This window comes from Vulpes vulpes, chromosome 2 (genome assembly GCF_048418805.1).
Source record: "Vulpes vulpes isolate BD-2025 chromosome 2, VulVul3, whole genome shotgun sequence".
Lineage (NCBI taxonomy): Eukaryota > Metazoa > Chordata > Mammalia > Carnivora > Canidae > Vulpes > Vulpes vulpes.
The window spans coordinates 4,610,552-4,637,054 of record NC_132781.1 but is presented as its reverse complement, the minus strand read 5'-3'; the positions used below and the strand labels follow the sequence as shown (position 1 = coordinate 4,637,054).

The 26,503-nt window shown below is 56.7% G+C and overlaps 1 protein-coding gene across 1 annotated transcript in view; it reads left to right on the top strand.

Annotated features, from left to right (window-relative positions):
• Positions 1–26,503, top strand: part of MGAT5B (alpha-1,6-mannosylglycoprotein 6-beta-N-acetylglucosaminyltransferase B) — a 71,096-nt gene that overhangs the window by 5,534 nt on the left and 39,059 nt on the right. The window contains exons 3-8 of the mRNA XM_025999844.2: positions 6,824–6,971; positions 20,774–20,889; positions 21,397–21,470; positions 22,482–22,652; positions 23,402–23,566; positions 24,359–24,528. Of these exons, the coding sequence (XP_025855629.1) occupies positions 6,824–6,971; positions 20,774–20,889; positions 21,397–21,470; positions 22,482–22,652; positions 23,402–23,566; positions 24,359–24,528 (844 nt within the window). The remainder of the gene's footprint in view (positions 1–6,823; positions 6,972–20,773; positions 20,890–21,396; positions 21,471–22,481; positions 22,653–23,401; positions 23,567–24,358; positions 24,529–26,503) is intronic.

Genomic DNA, 26,503 nt, shown 5'->3' with positions numbered 1-26,503 from the left:
GCACAGGAGATGGGTGTGCATTGAGGCTAGAAGAGGGGGTGGGCTAGTTGTGGAGGTGCACTTGCGGGGAAGCTCAGGGAGGGATACTGGAGGCCATGGTGGGGGGATGATGGGGATGTGGAGAGTACGGAGATGGGTTGTAGGGAGCGATACTCAAGCTACCTGGTTGCCACTCCTGCAAAGGGGATGTGTCTGCATGGGTGACTGCTACGGGGGGCTTAAGGAAGCTGGACCTTCAGAAAGGTCAGGGATCCAAGAGATGGGAACTGGGGGCTGGAAGAGGAGGAGTGTGGTTCTGGTTCTTGCTCATCTCCCTGGCATGACCTTGTGGGAGCCCTGCCGTACCATGCATTGGGCATTTCTGTCTGGAGAGGTGGTAGGAGTCCAACTCCTACCAGATCTGCGTCTTAGTGGTGGGCAGAGCCCGAAAGGGGAGGGGACTTGCCCAAGGTCATGCAATTAGATTAGAGGCATGTGTGTGGCTGTGTGTGTGTGTGAGCACGCAGTCATGCACACGCTTAAGCTTTCTTTTTTTTTTAACATTTTATTTATTTACTTATGAGACACACACACACACACACACACACACACACACACAGAGAGAGAGAGAGAGAGAGAGAGAGGCAGAGACACAGGCAGAGGGAGAAGCAGGCTCCATGCAGGGAGCCCGACGTGGGACTCGATCCCAGGTCTCCAGGATCAGGCCCTGGGCTGAAGGCGGCGCTAAACCACTGAGCCACCCAGGCTGCCCCACGCTTAAGCTTTCCATTGGAGCGTAATATCCATAAACTGAATGCATCCATGCAACCAGCATCAAGATAAAAAAACAGAACGTGATCAGCCCCCAGAAGTGCCCTCATGCCTCCTCCCACCCATTACTTCCCCAGGGATGTCAGGACCCTGACTTCCCATAGCACAGGGTTTTGCCTGTTTTTCAGACTTTATGAGAATGGAATCACATAGTGGATATGGTTTTGTGTATGTCTTTTTTTCCCTCCCATTATTACATCTGGGAGAGTCATCCGTGTCGTGGTGTGTGGTTGTAGACATTTGTCTTCACTGCTGTGGTGTGAATTCCATTGTGTGAACGCACCACATGATGTTTATCTCTCTAACTGGTGGTGGACATTGGGTTCCTTCCAGTTTGGGGCTGTGTGGATAGTGCTGCTGGGAACATTCTGGTACCTGTCTTCTGGGGGACACATGCAGGCATCGCGGTTGGGTACACACAGGGCGAGGTTGCTGGGTCTCCTGTCTGTTGTGACATCAGTTCTCAGAGCAAGTTCAGCCAAGTCAAAGCCTTTTCACATTTCCTGAGCCCCTGGGCTGGAGACTAGGCACCTCAAATGTGGAACTAAAGGTGGGGAGGAGGGGACGGATGAGGAGGGAGGCCTCAGAGCTCTGGAAAACTGACCCGGACTCGATTCATATCCCAATTCTCTTTGTCCCTCCCCGTTTCTTTCATGTCATTGGATTAAGTTGATTCTTTTGGAAAGACCCAAAGCAGGGACTTGGAGGAGCCCCAAGTTTACACTGTGGGTTTAAAATCCTGATCCTGCAAAACACACCTCCTCAAAAGACACCCCCACACTGTGCCTGGAGGCGCCCTGCAGGAAGCCGCCCTGCAGGAAACCTAAGAGGTGCCAGCGTTTCTGCCTAGGAGCCACCTGAGCCATGCACTGGGGCTGGAAGGGGGGCAGGTGGGAGGGGCCTGGGGAGGGATCCTGGAGGTCATGGGAGGGGGGGGTTGGGTGTTTGCATTGCAGGGGCATCCCCGTGTCTGTGCAGCCCTGGGGCAGAATCTGGAGAAGGAAACTCAGGAAGGCAGTGCCATTTAAGGAAAAAATAAAAATCCTTGCTTTGGTCAACAAAACCATGTGAGCACACAAGCGGGAGACAGTCTGTCCTGTCCTGGCCCGTCAAGCCTGTGGGGGAAGGAGGTCCCCCCAGGATGAGGCTGCGGAGGGGTGAGGAGAAGAAGGAGTGTTCTCTAAAACGAGGAGGGCCCTACTGGAGCCTCTGTGGGCTGTGGTCTCTCGGAGGAGGCTCTGGGCTCCCCTCTGGGCCGGTTTATATTTTGTGATAAAGTTCTCTAGTTTGGGGATCATGTCCTTCTAGTTCTGAGCACTCATCTTAAGAGTCAGGAGGGGGAAGGAGGCTGGCAGGAAGCACTTCATGGAGAAGTCTAACCTAATACCCTCTTGCTTCAGGTGGGCCTGACTTGGGCCTTGGGGGAGGGTTTTTTGCGTGCTCCCTGCAGACCCCAGGCCCTCCTCCCTGCCTCCTGGCTCCACTTCCCCTCTCTTGTCCTAGGGACAGTGGGGGGTGGGGGGTGAAGTTGTAGCTGAGGCCTCTGCTGTGGCTGCAGATTCCTCAAGCGTGTGTGGCTGGCTGTTCTCCCCTGTTCCCCAGCTCTCTATCTTGTCTTGAAGGCCAGAGGCTGTCTCTGGGGAGAGGCCTGGAGGCAGAAGGGCCTTGGTTCAGCTGCCTGTAGCCGCCCTGAGGTTACCCTGTGGCTTGGCCCTGCTAGACCTTCCTGCCCCCCAGCTGGGATTCGATCCTAGGGAATATCAGAAAAATATTTCCCTGCTCCGTGGCTGTCTCTGGCCTTGGACCTGGGTGCCAGGAGCCCTTCCTCGCAGAGGCTGGTGATGGCTGGGGGACCCAGGGCCTGCCCTTGTCTCCTCTGGGCCACCCAGAGCCCAGAGCTCCAGGGGCCTCAGCTGGTTTCTGCGGGGCGGCTGTGTAAGGAGGGACAAATGTACTCGTGTCTCCAGCTGTGCAAACACGAAGTCACAGTCTCTGTCTCAAGGGCCGGGGGTGGGGGGGTCTCTTATCTGGCGAGGTGGGGGCTCCTTCAGTTTCGAGGGACCAGGGAGAAAGGGTTGGGGTGGGGATAAGAAAGGAGGACAAGGTGGGGACAGGGAGGATGGGAGAGACAGACACGGAAACCGTGTGCTTGTGGGGGGGGGGAGGGAAAGGAAGGGGGGAAGAGAAGGGAGGGGAGCGGAGAGCAGGGGAGGGGAGAGAAAGGAAGGGGAGGAGACAGGAGGGGAGGGGTGGGGAGGGGCCTGGGTGGGTAATAAAGCGCCTCTGTCTGTAACCCTGAGAAGCCATTTGAATCTCTCGCATCCCGCATCCCCACGTTCCTTATTTATATGGAAATATGGGGGACCGCGCGTGAGACGGGTGTCGCTGGGCCTTCACATTAAATACATTTCAATTGAGCCCACACCCGGAGCAGAGCAGTGAGGTGACTCAGGGCAAGCTGGCGGGAGCTTGCTCCGCTGCCAGTCCCCGGGTGGGTGGGGGCAGCCAGTGTGTGCCACCTGCAGGCAGCAGGGCCAGCCTGGAGCCCGGGTCTGGGTCCAGTGTGATGGATGCTTCCTTAGGGACCCATCTGGGAGGGGCCATGTGTCTCCTTAGCCACGTCCCTAAACCCTGCGGTCTTCTGGGGTCACTCTTTCTGTTGACATTAAGGAATTGGCTAATCCTTCCTATGAGGCGCCATCCAGAACCCCCCATCTCCAAGGACTCTCTGGGGTGGAGCTTAGGTCTCCCCGGCCCCCTCTTGGTCTGATCTCCTGCTTCTGCGAATTATCCTGCTCCTGCGTGCGACACTGACCTATCGGGAAGGGCACCCGCTCCCCTGAGCCCCTGCCCAGAGTAGGGTGACGGTGTGGGGGCTGGGACCGCTGCTCGGGCACAGCAAGTGGATGACAGTTACCTCTGGCCTCCCTGCAGCTGGAGTCCCCCCTCACCCCACATCACCCGTCTGGCTGCCCTGCCGCCCCCGCCTCTGAGCCCCTGGGCCTCCTTCTCTCTCCTCTTCTCCCAGATCTAACGAGGAATCTCCAGTCTCCTTCCTACTTGAATATGCAGAGTCATTTAGCTTTCTCTTTGTCTCACTGCTCTGGGCACCTCACTCCTCTGCTCTGGCCCACCCAGGGTTTAGGAAAACAGAACTCAACTCTCTCCCCAAGGGGATTGTGGCAGCTTCTAGAGGAACAGTTCTTGCCTCTCCTGGTGCCCTAATCTCGAGAAGCAGGTTGCAAGCACCAAGCCAGGAGTCCCAGCCCACAGAACCTCAGGGTGCAGTAAGTCTGACACCCTCATTTTACAGGAGGAGAAATTAAGGCCCAGAGAAGGACGCCGACATGCCCACCCATCCCGTGCCCATGTGGCCGGTGACGGAGCAGGTGGAGGGCGGGCTTTGTCACCCCCACCCAGCCTGTCCCAAGCCACGGGGCTGCCCCAGCTCTGCTTGGCTCCTGGGGTCCTGCAGCTCTTGGCCAGATGGTGCAGTTTTTCCAGGAGGGGCTCAGGCAGTGAGGAGGAGCAAAGGAAGCTTGAGATGAGCTCAGACACAGGGGCAGCAGTGTGACAGGGCAGGGTGCCAGGCCTGAGGCATTCCGGGGAGCAGAGCACTGCTCCAGGAGCCGTGATGTGGGCTCAGCGTCGCTGGGGCGCCGCATCTGCATGAGGCAGCTGCTGCCTGGGCTCTGTGGTCCAGGTGGCCCTGGGTGCCCTGGCCAGGTCATGGTTGGAGGGCCTTGTTAACAGGCTCTGACTTAGGGTGTCCCCAGCTGTGGTCTGTCTCCTTGGTTTCATCCCATGCTTTTGGGGAAGGGGCCACCCCAGCCTGAGCTGTGAGCATTGGCTCATCAGGGCTGCCCAGGGAGGTCGGGCAGGCTGTGCACCGCACAACTCCAGGAGTAGGTACCAAGCAGCGGCCCGGTCAGATCCTCTGATGTTCCCCTATTTTTCTAGCTGAGATGATGGGAACCTTCCCCTTGTTCTACTCTGTGCTCTAAGCACCAGTTGAAAGTCGGGTATTACATTTGGATGGATGATGGGCTTGGGTAGGAGGGTGGGGGGTCCCAGGGATGAGAATGATTTGAAAGACCCACCATCACCCCAGCTCTATGGAGTTGAAAAGAGAGCGGGAGCTATTTTTATCTTCTTGGATTGATTGACTAACCCATGGAGTACTGAGTGAGTGGGGTGGAGCAGAGCGGGGGGAGAAACCTGCTTCGCTTGACACAGCGGTGAAATTTCCCAATCCCAACTGGTTTGTTAAAAACCCACCCAGTTTCCTGGGAAGGCGAAGTGGGAAGGCTGCTCGTTACTTCAGCGACTGGTGTGGAGATGGGGTAGAGGCAGTTTTTCTTTCTTTCCTTCCTCTAGATGTGCATTTTTCACCAACACCCCACCCCGAGCCTTCTCATTCTCAGGCGACTCCGTGTGTGTGAGCATGCGTGTGCGCCTTGGCCCCCCTCTTCAGCTCTGTCCTAAGGTTGGAGCAGCCCCTCCTCCAGCCTCCTCTCTTCTCCCCACCTCTGCCCCTGGTTCTCTGCCATGCTCTGTTCCGCCCCCTCCTGGCTCTGTGACCATGGATGGCAGATGGGACCCGGTACTGTTGACTTGAGTTGGGGACACCGAAGCTGATAGTGTTGCCATGACTGTCCCTTGGCCACATGGCCACATGGGTGGGGGTGGCAGAGGCAGGTGAGAGCCTCTCTGAGCTCCCTGGGCCCTGGCCCTTTCTTTCCTGAGAAGCACATGCTGCTGGTGCCCCTTGGCCTTCGGGATTTCCATGCTCATGTGCAGACTTGCACCTGCTGGTTTCCCCAGTGTGGTGGCTCACCCTCTCTGGGCCGCCTCCCCTCCCCTGTGTCACCTCCTCACTCCCTGACCAAGATTTCCTACAGCTCCCAAATAAACGACTTGCCCTCCAACCCTTGTCTTGAGGTTTGCTTCTGGGAAACCCAACCCAAGGCCCTCCTGTGCCCCGGAAGCCCCTGGAAGCATTCAGGTCTCCGTGACTTGGCTCATTTGCTGTGAGAGGTTCAGAGCCAACCCTTGGGGGTTTTGGGGAGCCAAGTTGGGGATTGCAGAGCCTGGAACCTGAGTATCTGTAGACCTCTGGAGGGGCTGTTAAAACCTTCATGTGATTTGATTGAAAAGAGAGGCAGGAACCACTCTCCCCTCCAGCATGTGTGGCCCCAAAATGCGGGAATCACTAGAAGGGAAATCTTGGGGAAGCCCAGCTGGTTAATGGGATCTTGGGTGAAGTGCCTTGTTTTCATTTAATTTTATTCTTCACAAAGTCTCCCTTGCCCCTCAGCCCAGGAGTGGATCCTCGGGAACCTGAAAGCCAGCTGAGAGTCGGGATTAATTCACGATGGTCTCCTATGGCGGGGTCTGGGAGAGTGGAATGGGGCAGGGGTCTGCTCGGGCCCCGAGCCCCTTGAACACGCTCACAATGTCTCCTGTACATGCACACCACGTGGGGGGCAAGCAGAGTGCAGGTTCCTGGGCCGCCCTAGAGGTGTGAATCAGCTGATCGAGACTAGGGCCTGAGAATCTGGATTTTAACAGCCTGGCCAGGAGATTCAGGCATGGAGTGGCTGGTTGACTGCACTTTCGAGAGGCCTGATCCACAAGACCTGTCTGGAACTCGGTGCTGGGGGGCCCTGGGGTTCCGCACCCCCACCCCTGGCCTTTTCCTGTCTTTTCACAGACTTGGGATTAGGTCTAAAGCTCCATTTTGAATGTAACCAAACAGAGGCCCAGAGGCATTAGGATGATCTCCGTGTCCCCCAGCTGGTAGGGAGCAGAGTCGGCCCAGGGCTCTGTACCCCCACACAACGAAGTGAGGGGATTTCCTGTCCTACAGGGGTGAGGGGTGAGGTGGGCTCACTCTCCTGCCCAACTCCTTTGCCTGGGAAGTGCGCGTGGGGCTGCAGTCTGAGCCACCAGGTGGCTTCAGGTGGCCCGCAGGCTGCGGCTGAGCCTGACGGCGCCCGCGCTCTGTCTGCAGTGTTGGGTGGGCCTGAGTCCCGCGGCGTCCTCCGCAAGATGAGCGACCTGCTGGAGCTGATGGTGAAGCGAATGGACACGCTGGCCAGACTGGAGAACAGCAGTGAGCTGCACCGGGCTGCTGCCAACGGGCACTTTGCTGTGGACAGGTAAGGGGTCCGCGGGGGCGGGGGGGGGGCGCGGACCAGGCGGCGTGCCGGGCACTGGGGCGCAGCCTCAACGTGCACTCCCGGAGCTGGCGGGGGCACTCTCGGTCAGCCCCCTTCTCTGCTAACCCGGACAAAACTTAGAAGCATGCAGGAGCCACACAGTAATACAACCCAGAGCTCATGTCCACCCCCGGATTTCACAGCTGCTAACGTTTTGTCATATCGGTGGCCTGACGTCCTTTTTCCTTTTTAATAAAAATCACAGATGAAAGCTGGAGGGCCCTTTACCTGCCTCCCCATGGAGACAAGTGCCTTCCTGAGTTAGGTGTCAGTGCTTCCAGTCCAGGGTAACCGTTTGCGTAGACGTATTTTTATACGCACACGCTGTCACTACGCGGCGTGTGGCGTTTGCCGGCCGCACACGAGTGGCATCCCGCAGGGCATTTCCCCCACCTGCTTCTCTCACTCAACCTGGCAATTTGAGCTCTGTCCACGTGGATTGTCACATGTGGATGTGCATATGGACAGGATGACCCCAGTGGTGGTTACCTGTCCTCTGCCGACGGGCCTGGACCATTTTTGCCTTGGTTTATTCATTCTAAATATTCCCCTACGGAGCCTGGAATGTCCAGAAGCCTCCTTCCAGGTAGCTCAGGAGCGGCCCCCCGGAGCCCACGCTGTGAAACCGAATCGTGTGTGTTAGGCGCGTAAGTGATCTGGAACCCAGAGGAGGAGGGAGTGTGAAGTCAGGCCCATCCGGACAGGGGTGTTGGCCCTCAGACTGTGGAGGGAGGTGCTTGCTGCCCACCCGTCCCAGGCGGACGAGCGCCCCCTGATCTCTTTTCAACACTGAGGTTCTTTGTGAGGTGGACTTGCTCGATGCTGTTCTAACTGCTAAAAACTAAGTTTGAAACCCACACTTGACACAACTTCGGAAAAGCTGTATATCTTGGCCAGTGTGATTTGCTGAAAGCGTCCTGCTGCTGAAAACTATAGTTGCGATCCACACTTCTAGACAATTTGTAGGAAAGCGGTAGCTCAGCCAATACGTGAAATGTAAAAGCCAAGGCTCCAGGCATTTCCTGTTTGGAGTTTGGCAGAGTCAAAGTCAGAGTGCAGGCGGTCAGTCCTGGTTATGGGGGCGCCCCGGCGGCTGCAGGAAGGGGTGTGTGTGATGGACCCCTCCTTTGGACCGCCGTGGGGTCCTTTGCCCCGTAGCCCGCCTAGGCTGGGCTGCTGGCCACGGCGCCCGCCTCACACTGGCCTTGCTGATCGAATGTCCTGGATGCCCAGTCGGGTCATCTGGTGTCGGCGTGCCTGCTGCATATTCAGTGGCATTTATGGACAGCTCACCGGGTGCCCGGCATCGTCCTTACCGCGTCCCCTCAGTGGTGGGGTCAGCCCCACCTTATGGGTGCTTCAATCTCCGTCACATTGAGGAGGACACCGAGGCACAGAGAAAATCAGGAAGTCACCCCGAGGTACGCAGCTGTTCGGGAGCTGGCCTGGCTCTGGGCCTTGGCCAGTGAACGCCGGAGCCCACGCTTTTCTTTTTCTTTCTTTCTTTCTTTCTTTCTTTCTTTCTTTCTTTCTTTCTTCTTTCTTTCTTTTCTTCTTTCTCCTTCTTTTTCTTCTTCTTCTCTTCTTTTTAAGATTTTTTACTTATTTATTTGAGAGAGAGCACATGAGAGAGAGAGGGAGAAGCAGACTCCCCGTTGAGCAGGGAGCCCGATGCAGGGCCCGATCCCAGGATCCCAGGATCAGGACCTGAGCTGAAGGCAGATGCTTCGCTGACTGAGCCCCCCAGGCGCCCCTCAGAGCCCACGTTTCTCACCACTGCGCACTTGGTAGCCATTCATTAAACATGGGGCTGCGTGCGGGTTAGTTTTTATTCCTTTGCAAGACTTTTCATATCAATTAACTCACAGCTCAGGGGAAGAGTATCCTTCATCAGATCTCTGTCTTGATGTTTTTGTTTTTGTTTTTTTGGTTTGGAAAACGTAGGCAGTAAAATGACAGTCCTGGAGTCTGGGATTACACGTGATGGTAGTGCAAGGAGCCTGCCACAGTGCTTGGCTCCTGAGTGGGCTGCGTGGCCGTGTGCTGGGTGCCCAGTTGGATGCCCTCTCGCCAACCCGGGATCAGTATCTGACAGAGCAAACGTAACGGATCCACTCATGAAGCATGTTTTGGACCTACTGAGTGCCTGGCACTGCTGCTGGTGCTGGGGCCCCAGTGTTGAGCCCTTGTCCTCACTCCTATGGGAGGAGACGGGTAGCAACCAAGAAACAGAAATAAGTGAGACTACGTCGGATACTGATGCATGCTCTGAAGGGTTAGGGGTGGGTGCCGAGGAAGGATCTATTTACTCAGGGTGGTCTAGGAAGCCTCTACTGAGTTGGTGATAGTTAAGCTTAATTCTGAATAGTGGGAAGGAGCCAGGAGTAGAGAATTTGAAGCAGAGAGAGCAACAAGTACAAAGGCCCTGGGGTAGGAATAAGCTTGGTATGTTGGAAGAAAGGAACCAATGAGAAAGCCGACATGGCAAAGCATGTGAGGGACAGGAGAGGCCAACAGGGCAGGTGGCATGGAGCTTTGTGGTATTTGGGACATTCTTCTGAGACGTGTGGGAGTTTGTCAGAGAGCTCACAACCCCAGGGGGGATAGGATCTGGCTTTTTTTTTTTTTAAAGAGTTCCAACTGCTGTGTGGAAAAGGGAAACAGGGGAGCTGGTGGCAAAAATGGGGAGAGGGAGGTTAAGGTGAGTTCCCGCTGGGGCATGAGATCCTTTTCTGCTCTGTGTGCGTGGAGTGCATCTTCTCTAATCCAGCCCCACTCCCATGTCATCCTTTCCCCTCTTCTGCCTGCCCCCAGGTGTGCTGCCTCCCCTCTGGGCTGCAGACCCAGCCTCTGTCCATGGAGCTGTGCACCAGGGTGAGGGCAGAGGACCGGCCTGGCCCTCCCTCCGCTGAGCAGCCTGCCGTGGGCGCCAGGGTGAGGGTCAGGTCGCCTGCCTTTTGGGGGCGGGACTGGGTGGGGGAGCCACTGTCAGCTCCTTCAACACCTCTCTGGTTTCCTCCAGTCCTGGCTTCTCCCTCCCTCCCCTGCCCTGCCCTTCCTCTCCTCCTGGGGGGGAGTAGTCCATGCCACCTCCTAGTTCCATCCCGGGAAATAGCAACAATCCATCAAGACCAGCAGAGCCCATCAAACCCCATAGGCAGAGCCATAAATTTCAGGGACATTGTTGCTTCTGGTTTCAGGGGACAGAAATGGTGGGTGTGTCCAGGACATGCGGGGGTGGGGGGGGGTGGGCTGCTTGCTCACGTCTCCCCTCTGCACAAACACTGCAGCCCCTGCCCCACCTTAACCCCCTGAACCGACCCACCTGGGCCAGACAGGTGGGAGTCCTGCGGACGTGCATGCTGCTGTGTCTCCAGCAAACTCTGTTCATCTCACTTCGAAATGATCTGTGGCCTGAACAGCCCCCCACTGTACTCCTGCCCTGCTGGAAGCTTCTGGACTGTTGCCTCCCACCCGTGTCCTCAGGGAAAGCAAATTTGCTTTTTTAGCCTAGGAAAACCTAATTAGGGGTTATTTGCAGATTTGCTGCAAATGGCATCATATTATGTATCCTAAAGCCAAACAGTAATGATCTCTGAATTTCCCAGAAGGCTTCTCTGCCGCAGCAAAGACGACCAACATTCTGGGCTGTTTTCATTCGAGTCAAATACGAGGCCGTATCTGCTGGACCTGTACCGTGTGTGGCGTCCGGGCCGGGGTTTCTAGAATGGGTGGAGCGGGCACAGGGGGACCAAAATTGGAGCCCTGTTCTCAGAGTGGCCCTGCTGGGGGTGGGGGGGCAACTGGCCCCCAGCCGTGCGCACAGTGGAGAGTCAGGACCGCAGGGCTGGGTTGGAAGCGCCAGGAGCCCACTGCGGGTGAGCCCTGCAGTGAGGGGCAGACTCGGGCCTGGGACTCAGCCTTGACCCTTCTGTCTCTCACTTGTATCCAGCCCATCGGCAATCTGTCCCCACCCTCCGAGTGTGCCCAGAATCCTAGCTCTCCCCCTTGCCCACCGCCCTTGCCCTCCTCCGACTGTTTATTTTAAAGAGAGATTATTTTAAAATACTTATTTGGTCAAGAGCCGCCTCTGTTCCCCACCTCCCCCAGGCTCCCAGTCACTCACCGGTGGCCTGTGACCCCCATGTGCCCAGCCCTGCTATCTTCCCACTTGCTCCCTGAGCTTCAGCCCACCAGCCTCCTCTCTATTCCTGTCGCACAGTGGTCTCCCCCTGGCCACAGGGCCTTTGCACAGGCCATGCCCTCTGCCTGGAATGCTCTTTCCTCAGATCTGGCCAGGTGAAAGAATTCATTTTCTCCCTCCCCCTCCTCCAGTTTTTACTCAGATGTCACCAATGAGTCCTTCCCTGGGGACCTATTTCAAATTGTACCCAGTCTCCCAGATTCCACCTCACCCTATGTATTTTCATGATTTGCTTGTTCACTGTCTCCCAAGCTGGAACGTATGCTCTGTGAGGGCAGAGATTTTGGATTTCATTTCTGGATCCCAGGGTTCAATAAGTACTTGCTGGAGGAAGGAAGGAAAGGCGGGAGTGCTGTGGGCGCCCTTGGTGCTCTGTTACGTGTGAATCTGGGGACTTAGGCGTGTGGACTGTGTGCGACAGGACAGGGAGACAGAAGCCAGGTGTGTCCTGGCCACCCCCGCCCTGGACGAGTTCCCGTTCTGGACCCTGAGGAGTTGGCCCGCCTGGGAATGCCCGGTCACCGCCTTGTGGCCTGTAACGACCTGGTCGTTTCATGCTAGGAATCTGCCTCAGGAGAAATTATTGAAATTGAAATTGAAATTATTTCAATTTTCAAAAGATTTTATTTATTTATTCATGAGAGACACAGAGAAAAAGGCAGAGACACAGGCAGAGGGAGAAGCAGGCTCCATGCAGGGAGCCCGAAGTGGGACTTGATCCCAGGACCCCGGGATCACGCCCTGAGCCACAGGCAGACGCGCAACCACTGAGCCACCCAGGCGTCCCAATACCTTTTTTATAGTGTCAAAAAGTTGGAGCAACGTGGTGCCTGGCTGGCTCAGTCGGTGGAGTGTGCAAATGTTGATTTCGGGATTGTGAGTTCGAGCCCTGTGTTGGGTGTAGAGATGACTTAAAATAAAATCTTACCAAAACCCACAAAGTTTGAGCAACAATTTAAATGTCCACCGGCGAGGGCACAGCACGCAGACCGTGGTGCCTCTGCTGGGTGCGGCTTATGCTGCCATCAAACAGGAGGTTGACAGGGACATGTGGGGATTTTAGTGATAAGTGACAATGTGAAGAGGAGGTTATATAATTATGAACAGAGTTGGATTACCAGTGTGCAGAAATCAATAAAAATAAAGTAACAATAAACAGCAGCAGATCAAGATTCTTGTTTGCGGGTAAAGAGATGAAGGGTTTTTCAGTTTTTTTTTTAAAAAAACCTCAAAAATGCTTCTAGACATTCTCGGCCACCTACAGCCTGAGCGAGGAGCCTCGGGAGTCTGCGTGTGAGTGTGGGGGGCAGGTGAGGGGACCCGAAACCTGGGAAGACAACTTTGGGGGCTTCTTTTAAAGGGTTACCTTAGGGCACCTGGGGGCTCAGTTCAACATCTGCCTTCGGCTCAGGTCATGATCTCGGGGGGGCCCTGGGATCGAGGCCTGTGTCGGGCTCTCCGCTCTCTCAGTGCAAGTCGGCTTCCCCCCTCCCTCTTCATCTCCCTCTGTGATCTCTCACTCTCTCTCGAATAAATAAATAAAATCTGTAAAGAATAAATAAGTAAAAGGCTTACCTCACCTATGGCCCTGACAGGACAGCCTCCCAGTGGATGAGATCGGGGCGCTTGTCTGGCCCCAAGGCTGGAGGGAGGCCAGGCTGGGTGGGAAGGGACGCAGGTAGCTGGGTGACAAGGTCAGGGCAGGAACCTAGCAAACGTGAGGATAAGTGTGAACGGGTTAAGCATCCTAACAAAGACAAAGGTTCTCAACCTCGTTTGCTGTGGGTAAGACGGGCAAGGTACACCTCTACGGTAGGATCTCAACGGGTCTTAAATAAAAGATACATAGGGGATGTTTTTTTTTAAAAATCCTCCGGGTAAAAGCCAGGTCCTGGGGTGTAGGAGTGGGAGCTGGACTCGGGCTCCTGTGTCCCCCAGTCCAGCTTTCACACCCCGGCCTTGCTGTGTGCACGGGGCACCGATCCCTTCGCCCAGTGTGGAAACCACACACCGCTCGACGCTGACTGCGCTCCTGTCAGTGGTGGGGAGATTATCCATCCGTCTGTCTGTCTGTCTATCTGCTATAAATGCACATATATTTCTTGGTGCAAGAGAGACAAATGCTCTCTGCTCTTGCTTGAGGAGGGGTTGGCAGGTCCTCAGTGTCGTCCGGATCCCCCACAGCATCCGGGGCTCTGGATGGGGGTGACTGGGGCCAGAAAAGCCGAGGAGGAGACTGGGCCCTGGGCAGGGGTTCCTTACATCCATGCGGTGTGTGAGAGACGGGGGGACAGACGGACAGTCACAGAGCAGCTCCCCGTCCGTGACGCTCGCGTCTCTGGCCATACGTGTCCGTGCGTCTCGGTCAGCGTGCGTGTGGGCCCCCGTGTGCAGAGTCTCCCCGTGTTTTAAAAGGAAAGCGGCTGGTTTGATAATAAAATAACAACTCCCAGCCAGCGTGCGGCCAGCTGCGCGGAATCGATACTCTGTTAATTGAATGCAACCCTCATAAATCATGGGAGGAACATGAAATTAAACCTCCTTCCCCGGGCGGGCGTCCGGGAGAGCTTGTTCAAGGGGCCAGGGAATGAGGGCCAAGTGGGTGACTGCCTCAGGGGCTGAGGGGAGGGGCTGGGGCCTTCGGGGTCCTCTTGGGGGCCTGGCCTGATGGGATGGATGCTGGAGCCGGGCCCAAGGGGAAGTGGCCGCGGGGCCCTGACCCCAGGTGGGAGAGGGAACAGAGCATCCTGTGACCGGCTGCCTCTTTGGGGGGCAGAGGCAGGCTGCCAGGGGGCTCCCGGAGGCCACTGGTGCTCGGGCAGGAGGGGCTGGAGGTCCGTCTGTGGGTGCAAGATAAGGGGTGCTTGGGCAGGAGAACTTTAGATACCAGGGATACCAGAGCCTCTCCGAGTGGCTCCCCGGGGGTGGGAGTGGGCTGACCAGAGGCCTGGCTTGGCCTTCTTTCACTTCTCAAGTGGGAAATGACTGGTGGGATGCCTGGTGCTTAGTAGGTGTGCAGAAATCACAGGGCCACGCGTGTGGCTCACTGGGTGTGCTTCACTGTTCTGCAAACGCAGGAAGCTCTGGGTGTGCTTCACTGTTTTGCAAACGCTGCAGGAAGGAGCAAGGCCTGGCACAGAGGGCCAGGGTCTGAGTCCCTTGCCCCATCCCCAGCCCAAATGCGACCTCGGGGACGTCACTGATGTCATTTTGTCTTTTCCTGGCCAGTTTCCCCTCCGTGCAGTAAGAGGCAGGGCTGGCAGGGCTCTGAGGTGTGCTACTTCCTAACCCCGGGCAGGTTCTCAGGGCCGCGGTGTCCCCAGAGAGGCAACATGATGGGTCTGGGCCCACTGGGGCAGGGCACCTAGGAGCCCCCGGTGTGGGGGGCACCTGTTGGCTCTTTTCCTGTGCGACAAGAGCAGTCGTGGCCTCAGGAGGTGCCAGCGGATCCCGGGACATTGCTTCCCCTCTTCCCATTTCTGTCCTGTCGGCTCTTGGCCAACTTGGTGTCTCAGGCCGGCTCGGGCCACTCGGGCACGTTTGCTGGGAGACAGGGCAGGGCCTCTCCAGCCAGCGCCACGGGGGGTGGCCCTCAGGCCCGAGGACTGTGCCCTGGCTTCCAGCGGACTCTCGCGGAGCTGGCTGAAACAGCGGTGCTAATAGTTAATGATGATCAATAGTGAAAGCAGCTCCTCCATTGGACGCTGATTATGTACGTTGACCTTGACCAGCGGCCCAGTGAGATAAGGCCCACCCAGGCCTGTGATTCCCGGGTGAGGGAACTGGCTCAGGCAAGGAAAGGCCTGGCCCATACGGCAGACCTGGAGGGGACGGGGCTCGGCCTGCGTGGTCTGCGTGGCCCTGTGGTCCTGAGAGCCGCGGCAACCACGTGACCACGCCATGTTTGTCAGGGGTGACAAGGGACAAGGTCTCATGATGCTTCGTGGAGTGTCTGCCCAGCTGGGAGGGATGGTGGCACCCATCTGACCCAAAGTCCCGCTGGCCCTGAGAGCTTCCTGATAATGCAGAAGGCCCCCTTCCTTCCTGCCCCACCTGGCAGCCGCAGCCTACAGGGTGGGGCCAAGAACCTCACCCTCCTCTTGCTGATCATGCCGTGGGGAGCCGTGGGGAGCCGTGGGGAGCCGTGGGAGCTGCTGGGCCTGGCCCAGGAGTAACCCGCTGCTACAGGGTGAAGGGCAAAGGCGCCTCCGTCCAGGGCCTCTCCCAAATCTCTGGGTGGCCGTCTTCCCACCCCACCCTGACGTGGCCCTGGGTCTCCCACTCCCACTCAGGCCGTGCCTCACAAGGCCATCGGGTCAGGCGCCTCTGGCTTGGCCACCAAATGCACGCACCAAATATAAAACAGGAAAGGAATAAAAATAAGCAACCAGTAGGGAGGATTAAAGAGCCCGCCATCACTTGCACCAGCAGCAGGGAGACGGGGAGCTCAGGTGGGAAAGGCTGCGGGCATCTGTCCCCGAGGTCCCCCTGCCTGGCACCCACAACCCCAGGTCTGTACCCTGGTAACAGATCCTACGGGGTTAGGATTCGTGCTGACAGGGAGAAGCCTCCTGCTACAGCTCTTTCAGCCTTCGCCAGTGGCCAGGGGTGGGAGTGCGGGTGCAAAACCGTACTGAGGGGGACGCCTGGGTGGCTCAGCAGGTTGAGCATCTGCCTTCATTCAGCTCAGGGTGTGACCCGGGGTCCCAGGATCGGGTCCCTCATCGGGCTCCCTACAGGGAGCCTGCTTCTCCCTCTGCCTGTGTCTCTGCCTCTCTCTCTCTGTGTCTCATGAATAAATAAAATGTTAAAAAAAAAAAAAACCACAATAAAACCATACTGAGGGGTTCACCCCCATGATGTCGCTCCCTAGATCAAGGCCTTGGTCCTGAAGTCCTGCCCTCACGCCCACCCCTAGGCACAGACCCCTTGCAGGTGAACTGATAGCTGATTTTTCCACATAGTAGCCATGTGGCCCTGAGCAAGTAACTCAGCCTTGCTGGGCCTTGCTTTCCTCCTCTGTACAAAGGGCTGTTCAGAAGAACCGTGATGCTGTCCGGAGGATTGTCTGGCGCCCCGCCGGCGGGAGCACCCTGACTTCCCGCTCTCCTCCCCTTCTTCACGCTTCCCCGGCCACGGCCCTGCTGTGGTCTGCGGTCTCCTGAGGCATCTATTTTCACTGTCAGTTTTTAAAGAGCACCCAGGGAGAGAGGGCTAATCATAGATTATTTGAAAATAGAAAGTACTGCACGGAAGCTAAGTCCAGTTTAACACCAGTGACGCCGAGTCATTCTGTTTTGAACACGCTGAGCTTGGGAAATCAGACCGAAGCCACCTGCCCTCTTCAGAGCCCCCACTGGTGATGCTCCCCAGGAAACGCTTATCGTATGAACGTCCTCCAAAAAGTGAAGTGCCCTGTTCTGTGGTCGGACACATGGTCCTTCCTTTGGGGGATGGAGTGGTGGCTGTGGCTGGGACATGAAAGCGTCTCGAGCATTTACTGAGTGTCTACTATATGCTGAGCACGTGACCCTCGGCCTTGTGTCTCATCCTCGGAGGTAGTTGAGGTTCTTCAGCTGTTACAGGAGCTGCCCCCCGGAGTTCAGACAGGTTAGGTAACTTGCCCAAGGTCACACAGCTGTCTGGTGGAGTCAGGATGTGAGTCCAGGACCTCTGACTCTGAGGCCCTCGCTCTTCCCAATCTCTGAATAACATGGGGAGTCACCTGCCCGGGGCTCGAGATGTCACGCGTGGTCTCCAGCTGCTCATCTCTGGTCAAAGTAGCTGCAGGCTCACTTGTGCTTCAGGGAGAGGAGCATGGGTTGGAGAGACGTTCCTGACACGGGGCCCCAGGAGAACCCAGACTGTCCTTTTGGGACGGTCTAAAACCCATTTCCCCTCAGTGCTGCAGACAGTGATACATCAATTTCCTAGGGCTGCCATAAAAAAAAAAAAAAAATGACCACAAACCGGATGGCTTAAAACAATAAAAATTATTTCTTCTCTCAGTTCTGGGGGCTGAAGTCTGCAATCCAGGCATCAGCAGGGCCTTGTTCCTTCTGAAGCCTCCAGGGATCCTTCTTTGCGCACCCAGGTCCTTGCGGTCTCTGCCTCCGCCGTCCCATGGTGGCCTTCTGCAGCACGTCTTCCCGTGGCCTTCTCCTGAGGACACCAGGGACTGCACTGAGGCCCCATCTCATTCAGCATGACCTCATCTCAACTAATTACACTTAGAAAGACCCTATTTCCAAATAAGGTCACATTTTTCGGTTTTTGGTGGATGTGAATCTGGCGGGGGTGGGGGGGCGGGGGCGGGAAAGGCTACTCAGCCCAGCTCAGGGATGGAGCTCTGGGCATGTGGCCCATGCTGGGCAGTGCCAGGCTCCATCCAGAAGCACGTTCCTGTCCTTGAAGATGCAGGACTCGACTGGGGGTTTCTTTTATTTCCTTTTTCTTTCTTTCTTTCAAAGATTTTATTTTGGGGGCACCTGGGTGGCTCAGTCAGTTAAGCATCTGCCTTTAGCTCAGGTCATGATCCTGGGGTCCTGGGATCAGGCTACTCAACAGAGGGAGCCTGCTTCTCCCTCTCCCTCTGCCCCTGCTTGTGTGCTGTCTCTCACTCCCTCTCAAATATATAAAATCTAAAAAAAAAAAATATTTTATTTTTAAGTAATCTCTACATGCAGCATGAGACTCCAGCCTACAACCCCAAGATCAACAGTCACGTGCTCTACTGACTGAGCCGGGCAGGAGCCCCGGGCCTCCAGGGGGTTGCAAGCCAGCCACTTGCCACCTCAGCCCAGCATGTAGGGGGCTCGGAGGAGCAATCTGGCTCCCGAAGGGTGGATGGAGCAGAGCCTTGAGGGAGAGGCACCTTCCTGGAGGCCTGAAGTGGGGTGGGGTCCCTTTTAAAGTCCAGCAGGACCTGCGGGGGTCCTGCTCGATCCCTGACAAGGGTTGTTTGTGCCCTGGGGTCTCTGGTTAGAGGTTGAGGGGGGCGTACCTGGCCCTTCCCTGCCCGGGAGCACCCCCTGAGCTCCTCGGCCGCCCATGCTCAGCACCAGCCCTGGCCCAGCAGCCACGAGCTTCTGGCCTCCCACACGGTGGCCACCTCCTGGTGTCGGCTGAACGTCCCTTCCGGGCAGAGGGGTGTCCGTCCTGTCCCCGCAGGTCAGCGGGGAAGGCAACTCCAGGAGGCTCCCTGGAACTGACTGCGGAGCCCAACCCAGACGTCAGGTCCTTGGGCTCCTTCTGCTTAAGGGGGGCATCCTCCACGGGTACCTGTCACCCCCCCGCCAGGGGTGAAGCCTCCTGGTTCTTGAGAAGGAAATGATCTTAGACATGTGGCCCCCTGCAGACCGCAGTGTGTAAACAGAACAGCAGCGTGTCCCTGGTTTGAACTTTTCTTTTTTTAAAAGATTTTATTTATTTATTCATGAGACACACACACACACACACAGAGAAAGAGAGAGAGAGAGAGAGAGAGAGAGAGAGAGAGGCAGAGGGAGGAGCAGGCTCCATGCCGGGAGCCCGATGTGGGACTCGATCCTGGGACTCCAGGATCATACCCTGGGCTGAAGGCAGGTGCTAAACCGCTGAGCCACCCAGGGATCCCCTGGTTTGAACTTTTCACAGAGGACAGTGAGTGGGGGGAAAGTGTCTACAAAGGCTCCTTCGGGGTCAGAGGGTAGAGAAGAGCCACCGGCCCGGCCCCAGCCCCTTCGGCCTTGGCGTCAGCCACACCACGCCGCCAGCAACAGCGGCCTCCGCGTGCAGGCCTACGTTTTTAAAGAGAATGACCCTGAGGCACAGAGAGGCCAAGTGACTCGCCCAGGGTCACGCAGCTCCTAAGAGGCGGATCTTCAGCTCTTTTTCTGGTTCACCGTAAAGGGCGATGCCCACCGCGCTCTTCCCCACGGCCTTCCTCGGCCACCTGAAGACCGAGGAGGACTGTTCCTACTCCTCTGCTGTCTGGGGACTCTTTGAGCAAAAGGAGCATCATCGTTTAGCCCCTCCCTCTTATCTGTAATCTAACCGAAGGCCAGGTGTGTCCTCCAGAAAGATAAGTCGACGCCTGAAGCCCGAAGCCCGGTGCCTCTGAATGTGATCTGACTTGAAAATAGGCCTTGGCAGATGTGATCAGATTAAGACGGGGTCACACTGGATGGTGGGGGGGGGGTGCTAGTCCAGTGACCGGGTCCCTGCACGGGAGAATCTGGACACGCACAGGAGGCCGAGTGATAGCACGCAGAGGCTGGGTGATGCGCCCAGAAGTTGAGGGAGTCTCCCTCGGGGCCCCCAGACGGAACCCACCCTGCTGACATGTTGATTTTGGACTTCCGGCCTCCAGAACTGCGAGAGGATGGATTTGTGGTGCCGTTACGGTGGCCACAGGGAGCCGAGAGAGGCACGCCACCTTCCAGTAGTTTGGTTTTGAGAGAGTTGACGGGATTGAGTGTGTGTGTACATACATGTGTGTGCATCGAGGGCTCGTCTGCCCCTTCCTGCCACCCTCCCCGTGCCCACGTCTGCCTTGCCCCCACCGGTCTCCCACACCCTCTGGGATGGGGCCACAGCTCGTCCTCTCCTTGCAGGAGGTGACAGTGGTGGCGGGAGGGGAGGGTGGCCCGAGGGGACAGGTGGACAGATCACCCGAGGGGACACCTCCTTCCTATAATTCCCAATTTGTGGGGCGGTAAAGCCCCCGTCCTCATAATGGGGTGGATGGAGCTTAAACAGGGTGCGCAGAGCCCGAGGGCCGAGTGCCAAGTGCGAAGGAACAGAATTAACGTGTCGGGGAGAGCGAGCGACGTGTGGAGGAAGCCCCCGCCCGGCCGGGGGGTCCATCTCCGCGCAGGCCTCTGCAATGAGATAAATCCTGCGGGTGGTGTCGCGTAAACTTCTCTGAGGGTTGGGTAGTAATCAACCGCAGGAAATAAATTCTCCAAAAATAAAGGCAAGGCGAGTATTGGAGGGTGGAGGGCTGTGATGTTAGTGGCAGTAAATGCGTTTAAGATCCTGGGAAGGATTCATGCCCAGGAGCCCAACGATAATTTACTAGAGGCTTAATAGTTGGCAAGTCCCCAGGCTGCTTTGGGTGGAATTTATTTGGGCACAATGTAGCCCCCCCGGGAGGAAATAGGGAAACAGACTCGGGGCCGCGGGCCATGCCCGGGAAAGGGCCCCCATCGCCTGGGGGTCCCGGGCCAGGTCCCCTCCGGGCTCTGGCACGAACCCCTCTGCTTGCTGTAGCCGCAGTCGTTGCCCCTTGATGCGCGGGGGGCGCACACACGTGGGCATGAACGTGCAACATGCCTGGCCTGCGCGGCTGCGTGTGTGCCATGGATGGTTCGAGAATCCCCCAGCCGGGGTGGAGCGTGCACACGCCTCCGCGTCCACGCCCAGCGCTGTCCGGCTCGGCGTTTCGGTTCATCCTGGGGCGGCCTCCGGGTGCCAGGAGCGCTGCCTGGCGGCTGCCCTTGCCCATGCACCAGGGCCTCCCGAAGGCCACCGACTCCGCCCCGGCTTCTGTCCCTAGGTTTGCCCCCGGGGCCGGCCTCATGGAGCGGATCCAGGCCATCGCCCAGAACGTCTCGGACATCGCCATGAAGGTGGACCAGATCCTGCGCCACAGCCTGCTCCTGCACAGCAAGGGTGGGGGCCCGGACCCCTCTGCCCCCGGGAGGCCGGCGTGCGGGTGGCCCTGCCCGCCCCCTGTAGCCGCTCTCCTGGCTCCTGCCTCAGGCTCTAAGCGGGGTGACTTGGGGTTCACCCCACCGTGACCCGCTCTGAGAAGTCCTGGAATCTCCGGGTGGCCCCCTCCATTTTTCTTGATGTGGGGAACAGCAGGCTGGGGGCCCCCCCAGAGAGTTACATTTGGGCAGGTGCTTGAGGTCTGCCTATCGAGACCCTGGTCATAGCCATTCAGGCCAGCTCCTCACTGGTTCCAAAGCCCGTGTGGAGGGTGGTGGCCAGTGGCAGAGGTGGGGAGGGAGCTCAGGCTTGGGGACCCCCTGGCAGGTGGCCTTTCAGGTGAGAAGACTCAAGGGAGAGGTGCTCCCGAGCTAACCCCTCCCCCTGCAGACCAGGCCTCTCCCACCCGTCACTGGGCTCCTCGCTAGACCCAGGTCGTCAGCAAGCTGACCTTCTCTCCCCCTGCAGTGTCGGAAGGCCGGCGGGACCAGTGCGAGGCACCCAGTGACCCCAAGTTCCCTGACTGCTCAGGGAAGGTGGAGGTGAGGCCCGGGGCTGAGGACGGGGGTAGAAGTGACCCAGGGGCAGCCTCCTCTTTGGGGACCCTGCCCCAGACTAGCTCTGAGGTTCTGCTCCTGGCAGGGATGTCTCTGCTAGTGAGAACTCCTCTGCCCGGCCCGGCCCCTGACCCTGGTACCCGCTGGCAGAGGCCAGCCTCAGGGGGGTGACCGCCTCTCTGCTTGGGCCGTCCGCCTGGCCCACCAACCCAAGTTACCTCGGATGGTCATGTTTCAGGGTTTTCAGTAAACAGATTTCCTGCAAACAAACGGTTAATAACCCCTCCAGCAGCCTGCGCCCCAACACATTCAGACAAAGCCTAGATCTCTTGAGTGGGCCTGTCTCCCCATCCCTCCCCATCCTTGCAACCAGCTGGACTGAGATAGCCCCCCCCACACACTGCTCCGCCTCTGGGGGCTCCCTTCCAGGGGCCCATGGCTGCATGGAGCCCGTCCATCTGGGAATGCAGTCCACACCATAGAAGCCAGCTCCTCACTGGTTCTGAACCCCCTCAGAGGGTAGAGCAGTGGCCCCAGCAGGCCCCTTCCTCGGTGACATGTGGGGATCACTGTGGGCGGAGCCCGCTCTGGCTCCAGCCCTCCTGTCCTTGGAGGCTCCTCCTGACCTTGGCCTCAATGGAACCTGCTCCCAGTGGAGACCAGCCAGGCCCTGAGCTGCTGGGTCTCCGCTGTTTGCCCTGGAGCTTTCCCTGAGTGTGTGGGGACCTGGCCTTTTTCTCCCAGGGTCCTCCTCTTTCTGGGCCTGGGGGACGGTGGTCCTGCTCGGCCTTCCCTGAGGTTCCCAGTGACCAGGACACAGGGCCAGGTCCAGTCTCTGTCTTCTCTGTTTCTGGCCCTTGCTGCATCTCTAAATGTGTGCCCCAGAGGCCCTATGCTGAGGGACCTCGGGTCCCCAAGGACGTGCCTGCCAAGAGCCTGCTGAGGGGGGGTGGGGTTGCTGCCAGCACCCTGGTCCTAGGCTGGCCCTCTCCACAGTGGATGCGTGCCCGCTGGACCTCTGACCCCTGCTACGCCTTTTTCGGGGTGGACGGCACCGAGTGCTCCTTCCTCATCTACCTCAGCGAGGTTGAGTGGTTCTGTCCCCCACTGCCCTGGAGGAACCAGACGGCCACCCAGACGGCCCCCAAGCCCCTCCCCAAAGTCCAGGTAGGCCTGGGAAGTGGGTGGGCCCATGAGGGGCTAGTGGACAGGTCATCCAGCCTCCTCAGGTGGGGCATCCTTAAGAGACAGCAGGAGGACCCCTTTGCCCCTGGTAAAATGAGGCCGGCCCCTGTGCCTGGTGGGGGGCACATCCCAGCCTGCCAGCCTGACTGTGCCGTCCCACCTTCTGGCGATGTTGCAGAACTTGGCCTACCTGAGGGGCCAGCTGGGGCCCTGGAGGCACCCCCTAAACGGACTAGAATAATAGTAACGATAGCTGTGGTTCCTGGAAGGCTTCCAGACACTTCATTTGTACGTAAACCTCCCAGCAGTCCCTTATGCGACCACACTGAACAGATGGCAACTCTGAGGTCTAGGGAGTGCAGTTAATTTGTTCAAGGCATCCAGTTACTCCAGCTCCACTCAGAGGGGCCCGGCCTCCGTGTAGCAGCTGAGACCCCTGGGAACTGTCATTGCTGACTACCCCCCCGCACACACACACACAAAAGGGCTCAGGACGGAAGGATGACCAGGGCTGGGCTGAGACAGGCTTGGCTGGGGGGTTGGTGCTGGTGGGTGAGAGCAGGGCTCCCCGACTGTGGGGGCTGGCAGGCCCTTATACAGGGCAGGAGAAGCTAGAGTACACCCCAGCCTCCCAGGGAGGGTGCCGGCCCCTGCCCCCAGGCAGCAGGTGACCATGGTGGTGCGGCTGTGGGGCTGAGGGCTGGAGAACCCATGTCTGGGCCCCCCTCCAGGCAGTTTTCCGGAGCAACCTGTCCCACCTCCTGGAGCTGATGGGCAGTGGAAAGGAGTCTCTAATCTTCATGAAGAAACGGACCAAGCGGCTCACGGCCCAGTGGGCACTGGCTGCCCAGCGGCTGGCACGGAAGCTGGGAAGCGCCTGGAGGGACCAGAAGCAGGTACTACTTCTCTGTGCTTTCAGGTTGCTGAGCCCAGAGAGCTTAGGAAATGAGCTCAGGGCCCCAGGCCTCCAAGTGGGCACCGGGTCTGCCCTTGAAAAGGTTTTATGGAATTTATTTGGATTTCAGCTGGGGCAAGGGAGGCAGAGTCCAGGATAGATGCATGTGGTGGCCCTTGGCCCTTTTCAGGTTTGGGGTAGAATGACAAACCCTCCGCTCCACCACTTAGGGGCTCTGTGTTCTGTAGATGTCTTGTTCTATTCAGGCAGAAAAATCATGCCATTTGCCTGGAATATTGGGAATAATGTAGCCTGTTTGGGGGAGGTTGTAGGTTCATCCATCCATCTGTCCACCTACCCATCCATCTACCCATCTGTCCATCTACCCGTCTATTCACCCACCCATCTCTCCATTCACATCCATCCATCTGTCCACCCACCCATTCATCATCCATCCATCCATCCATCCAATAAATATTTACCTGACTTTCACATCACCTGTTTATTTCTTTCAGAGTCCCTCTCATTTCATGAATATATCTCTTGTCTGTGTTTACTGTTGTCTACCTCTTCCATCTGGAACGTAAGCGCCTTGAAGGCGGGACGTGACCATCTTGTTCACTTTGATCCCCAGAGCCCAGTGTGGTCACTCTGCCTCTTGGTCCCCCTGCTGATGCCAGAAAGTGCCTGCCCAGGCCCAGCCTGGAGACAGCGACCGTTGCTGGCCGGGTCTCCCTGGGGGTGGCAGGGCAAGTGCTACTGCTCCTCCACGCTGACCCTGTGTCCTCCCCAGATCCTCGTTCACATCGGCTTCCTGACGGAGGAGTCTGGTGACGTGTTCAGCCCAAGGGTGCTAAAGGGCGGGCCTCTGGGGGAGATGGTGCAGTGGGCAGACATCTTGGCCACTCTCTATGTCCTGGGCCATGGCCTGCGGATCACAGTGTCCCTGAAGGAGCTGCAGAGGTGAGTGCCGGGGGAGGGGAGGGGAGGAAGGGGAGGCTGTCTCCCAGGAGCCCCTGCTCCACCTGCAGGGCCCTGGGAGGCTTCCTGTGGTATACAGTGGATAGTGACATTCCTAATTTCCTCCTCCTCCTCCTCCACATTGGTACCTGGTCATGTCTGGGATGCACCAAGGAGGCATATTTGCATGGTGCTGTTCAAAGGTCCGTGTCTCCATCTTGGGCCAACAGGTGTCCCAGCATTTGCACTCAGTGGCTGACAAATATTGGTGTGGGGAAGTGAGCCGTGTCATGTAGATGGTGTCTTATATGCCTGCCATCCTGGTGGCAGGAAAAACCCTTGGGGTTTTTCTTCTGGAACTGGGCTCCTTCCTGGGCCTATTCTGGGGGCTAGTAAGACCTGCAGGGTGGTGAGGTGGCCAATGATGCCTGTCCCTTCCCCGACGCTTCCCTTTCCAGAGTCCCCCTGATGTTCTTGGAGGAACTTGGGAAATGGTGACGAGAGGGTGTGGGATTGTGTGGGTGTGGGTGTGGGTGTGTGGGTGGGTGTGTGTGCATGCCTGCATGCGAGTCTGATTAGGTTTAACTGCTGCATTTGTGGGATATAGAAATATAGACCGTTTTCCTTCATTTATTTATCGTTTCTTCTATGATATTTGATACACACAATAATGTCTGTAACAGATGTTATTACGAAGTGTTAGGATGGGGTGTTCTCCCATGATTCTGTGATCCAATCTAAAGAAAAAATATTCCCAGGACTCTTGTGTCCACCTGGTGCCCCTTCTCTCATGAATCCCTCTGCTTCCCCCTAGAGGAAACTTGCAACTTGGATTTTGTGTTTATTATTTCTTTGTTTTTACATCAGAATTTTTTTCTTTTGTTTTCATACTCAGGTTTATTCATAAATAGTATATGGTTTAGTTTTATTTGCTTTGGGCTTTGTGTCAATGGCATCTACTGTATGTAATGCTTGAGACTTGCTTTTCTTCACCCTTTTTCTTCATAATCAAACTATTATGTTTCAAAGATTCATCCATGTTGTTCCATGGGGCTCTCTTTTGTTCAATTTCATTGCTGTATGAGATTTCTTTCTTTTTTTTTTTTTTTAATCTTTTTTTTTTTTTTTTAATTTATGATAGTCACACAGAGAGAGAGAGAGAGGCAGAGACATAGGCAGAGGGAGAAGCAGGCTCCATGCACCGGGAGCCCGATGTGGGATTCGATCCCGGGTCTCCAGGATCGCGCCCTGGGCCAAAGGCAGGCGCCAAACCGCTGCACCACCCAGGGATCCCTGAGATTTCATTATATGGATGGTCCATAATTATTTTTCAGTGTTTACACTGTGGGCATGTTCTCCCTGCTTTTGTAAGTTGTTTTGAGTGATGCTATGGTAGATGTTCTTGTACGTGGGGTACCTGTGTCACAGTCCTGGGTGTAGACTGAGTTTCTCTTCAGCATAGACTAAAGTATACAATTGCCGGAACTGATGTTGTGTGAAAATTCAGCTTTGTAAGGTAATGCCAGTTGTTTTCCTGAGTGATGGCACCAATTTAGCCCCACTCATTGGAGATTCCCAGGGGCCAGGTTGTCACCCATATGTAGGGGTATTAGATTTCCTGATTGAGGGTGTCGGGTGGTGTCATGATACCTTGTTAGGTTCTTAACTTGCATTTCCCTGACAACTAATGAAGCTGAGCATTCTGTCATTTGCTTATCCTTCTCTCCTCTTGATGAAATGCCCACTCATGTCATCTGCCCATCTTTCTGCTCGGTCGTGTATGTTTTCTTTATTGAGTTGTAGATGTTCTTTATATATGGTGGATATAAAGCCCATGCAATTTATCTTTTTAAAAATATTCTGCTAATTTGTGGCTTGTCTTTGTCATTTCTTTCTCCACCCCACTCCCTGGTGGAGCCCAAGGAACAGAAGCCTTAATTTAATGTAATTAAAGCCAGTGATCTTTTTCTTTTTCTTT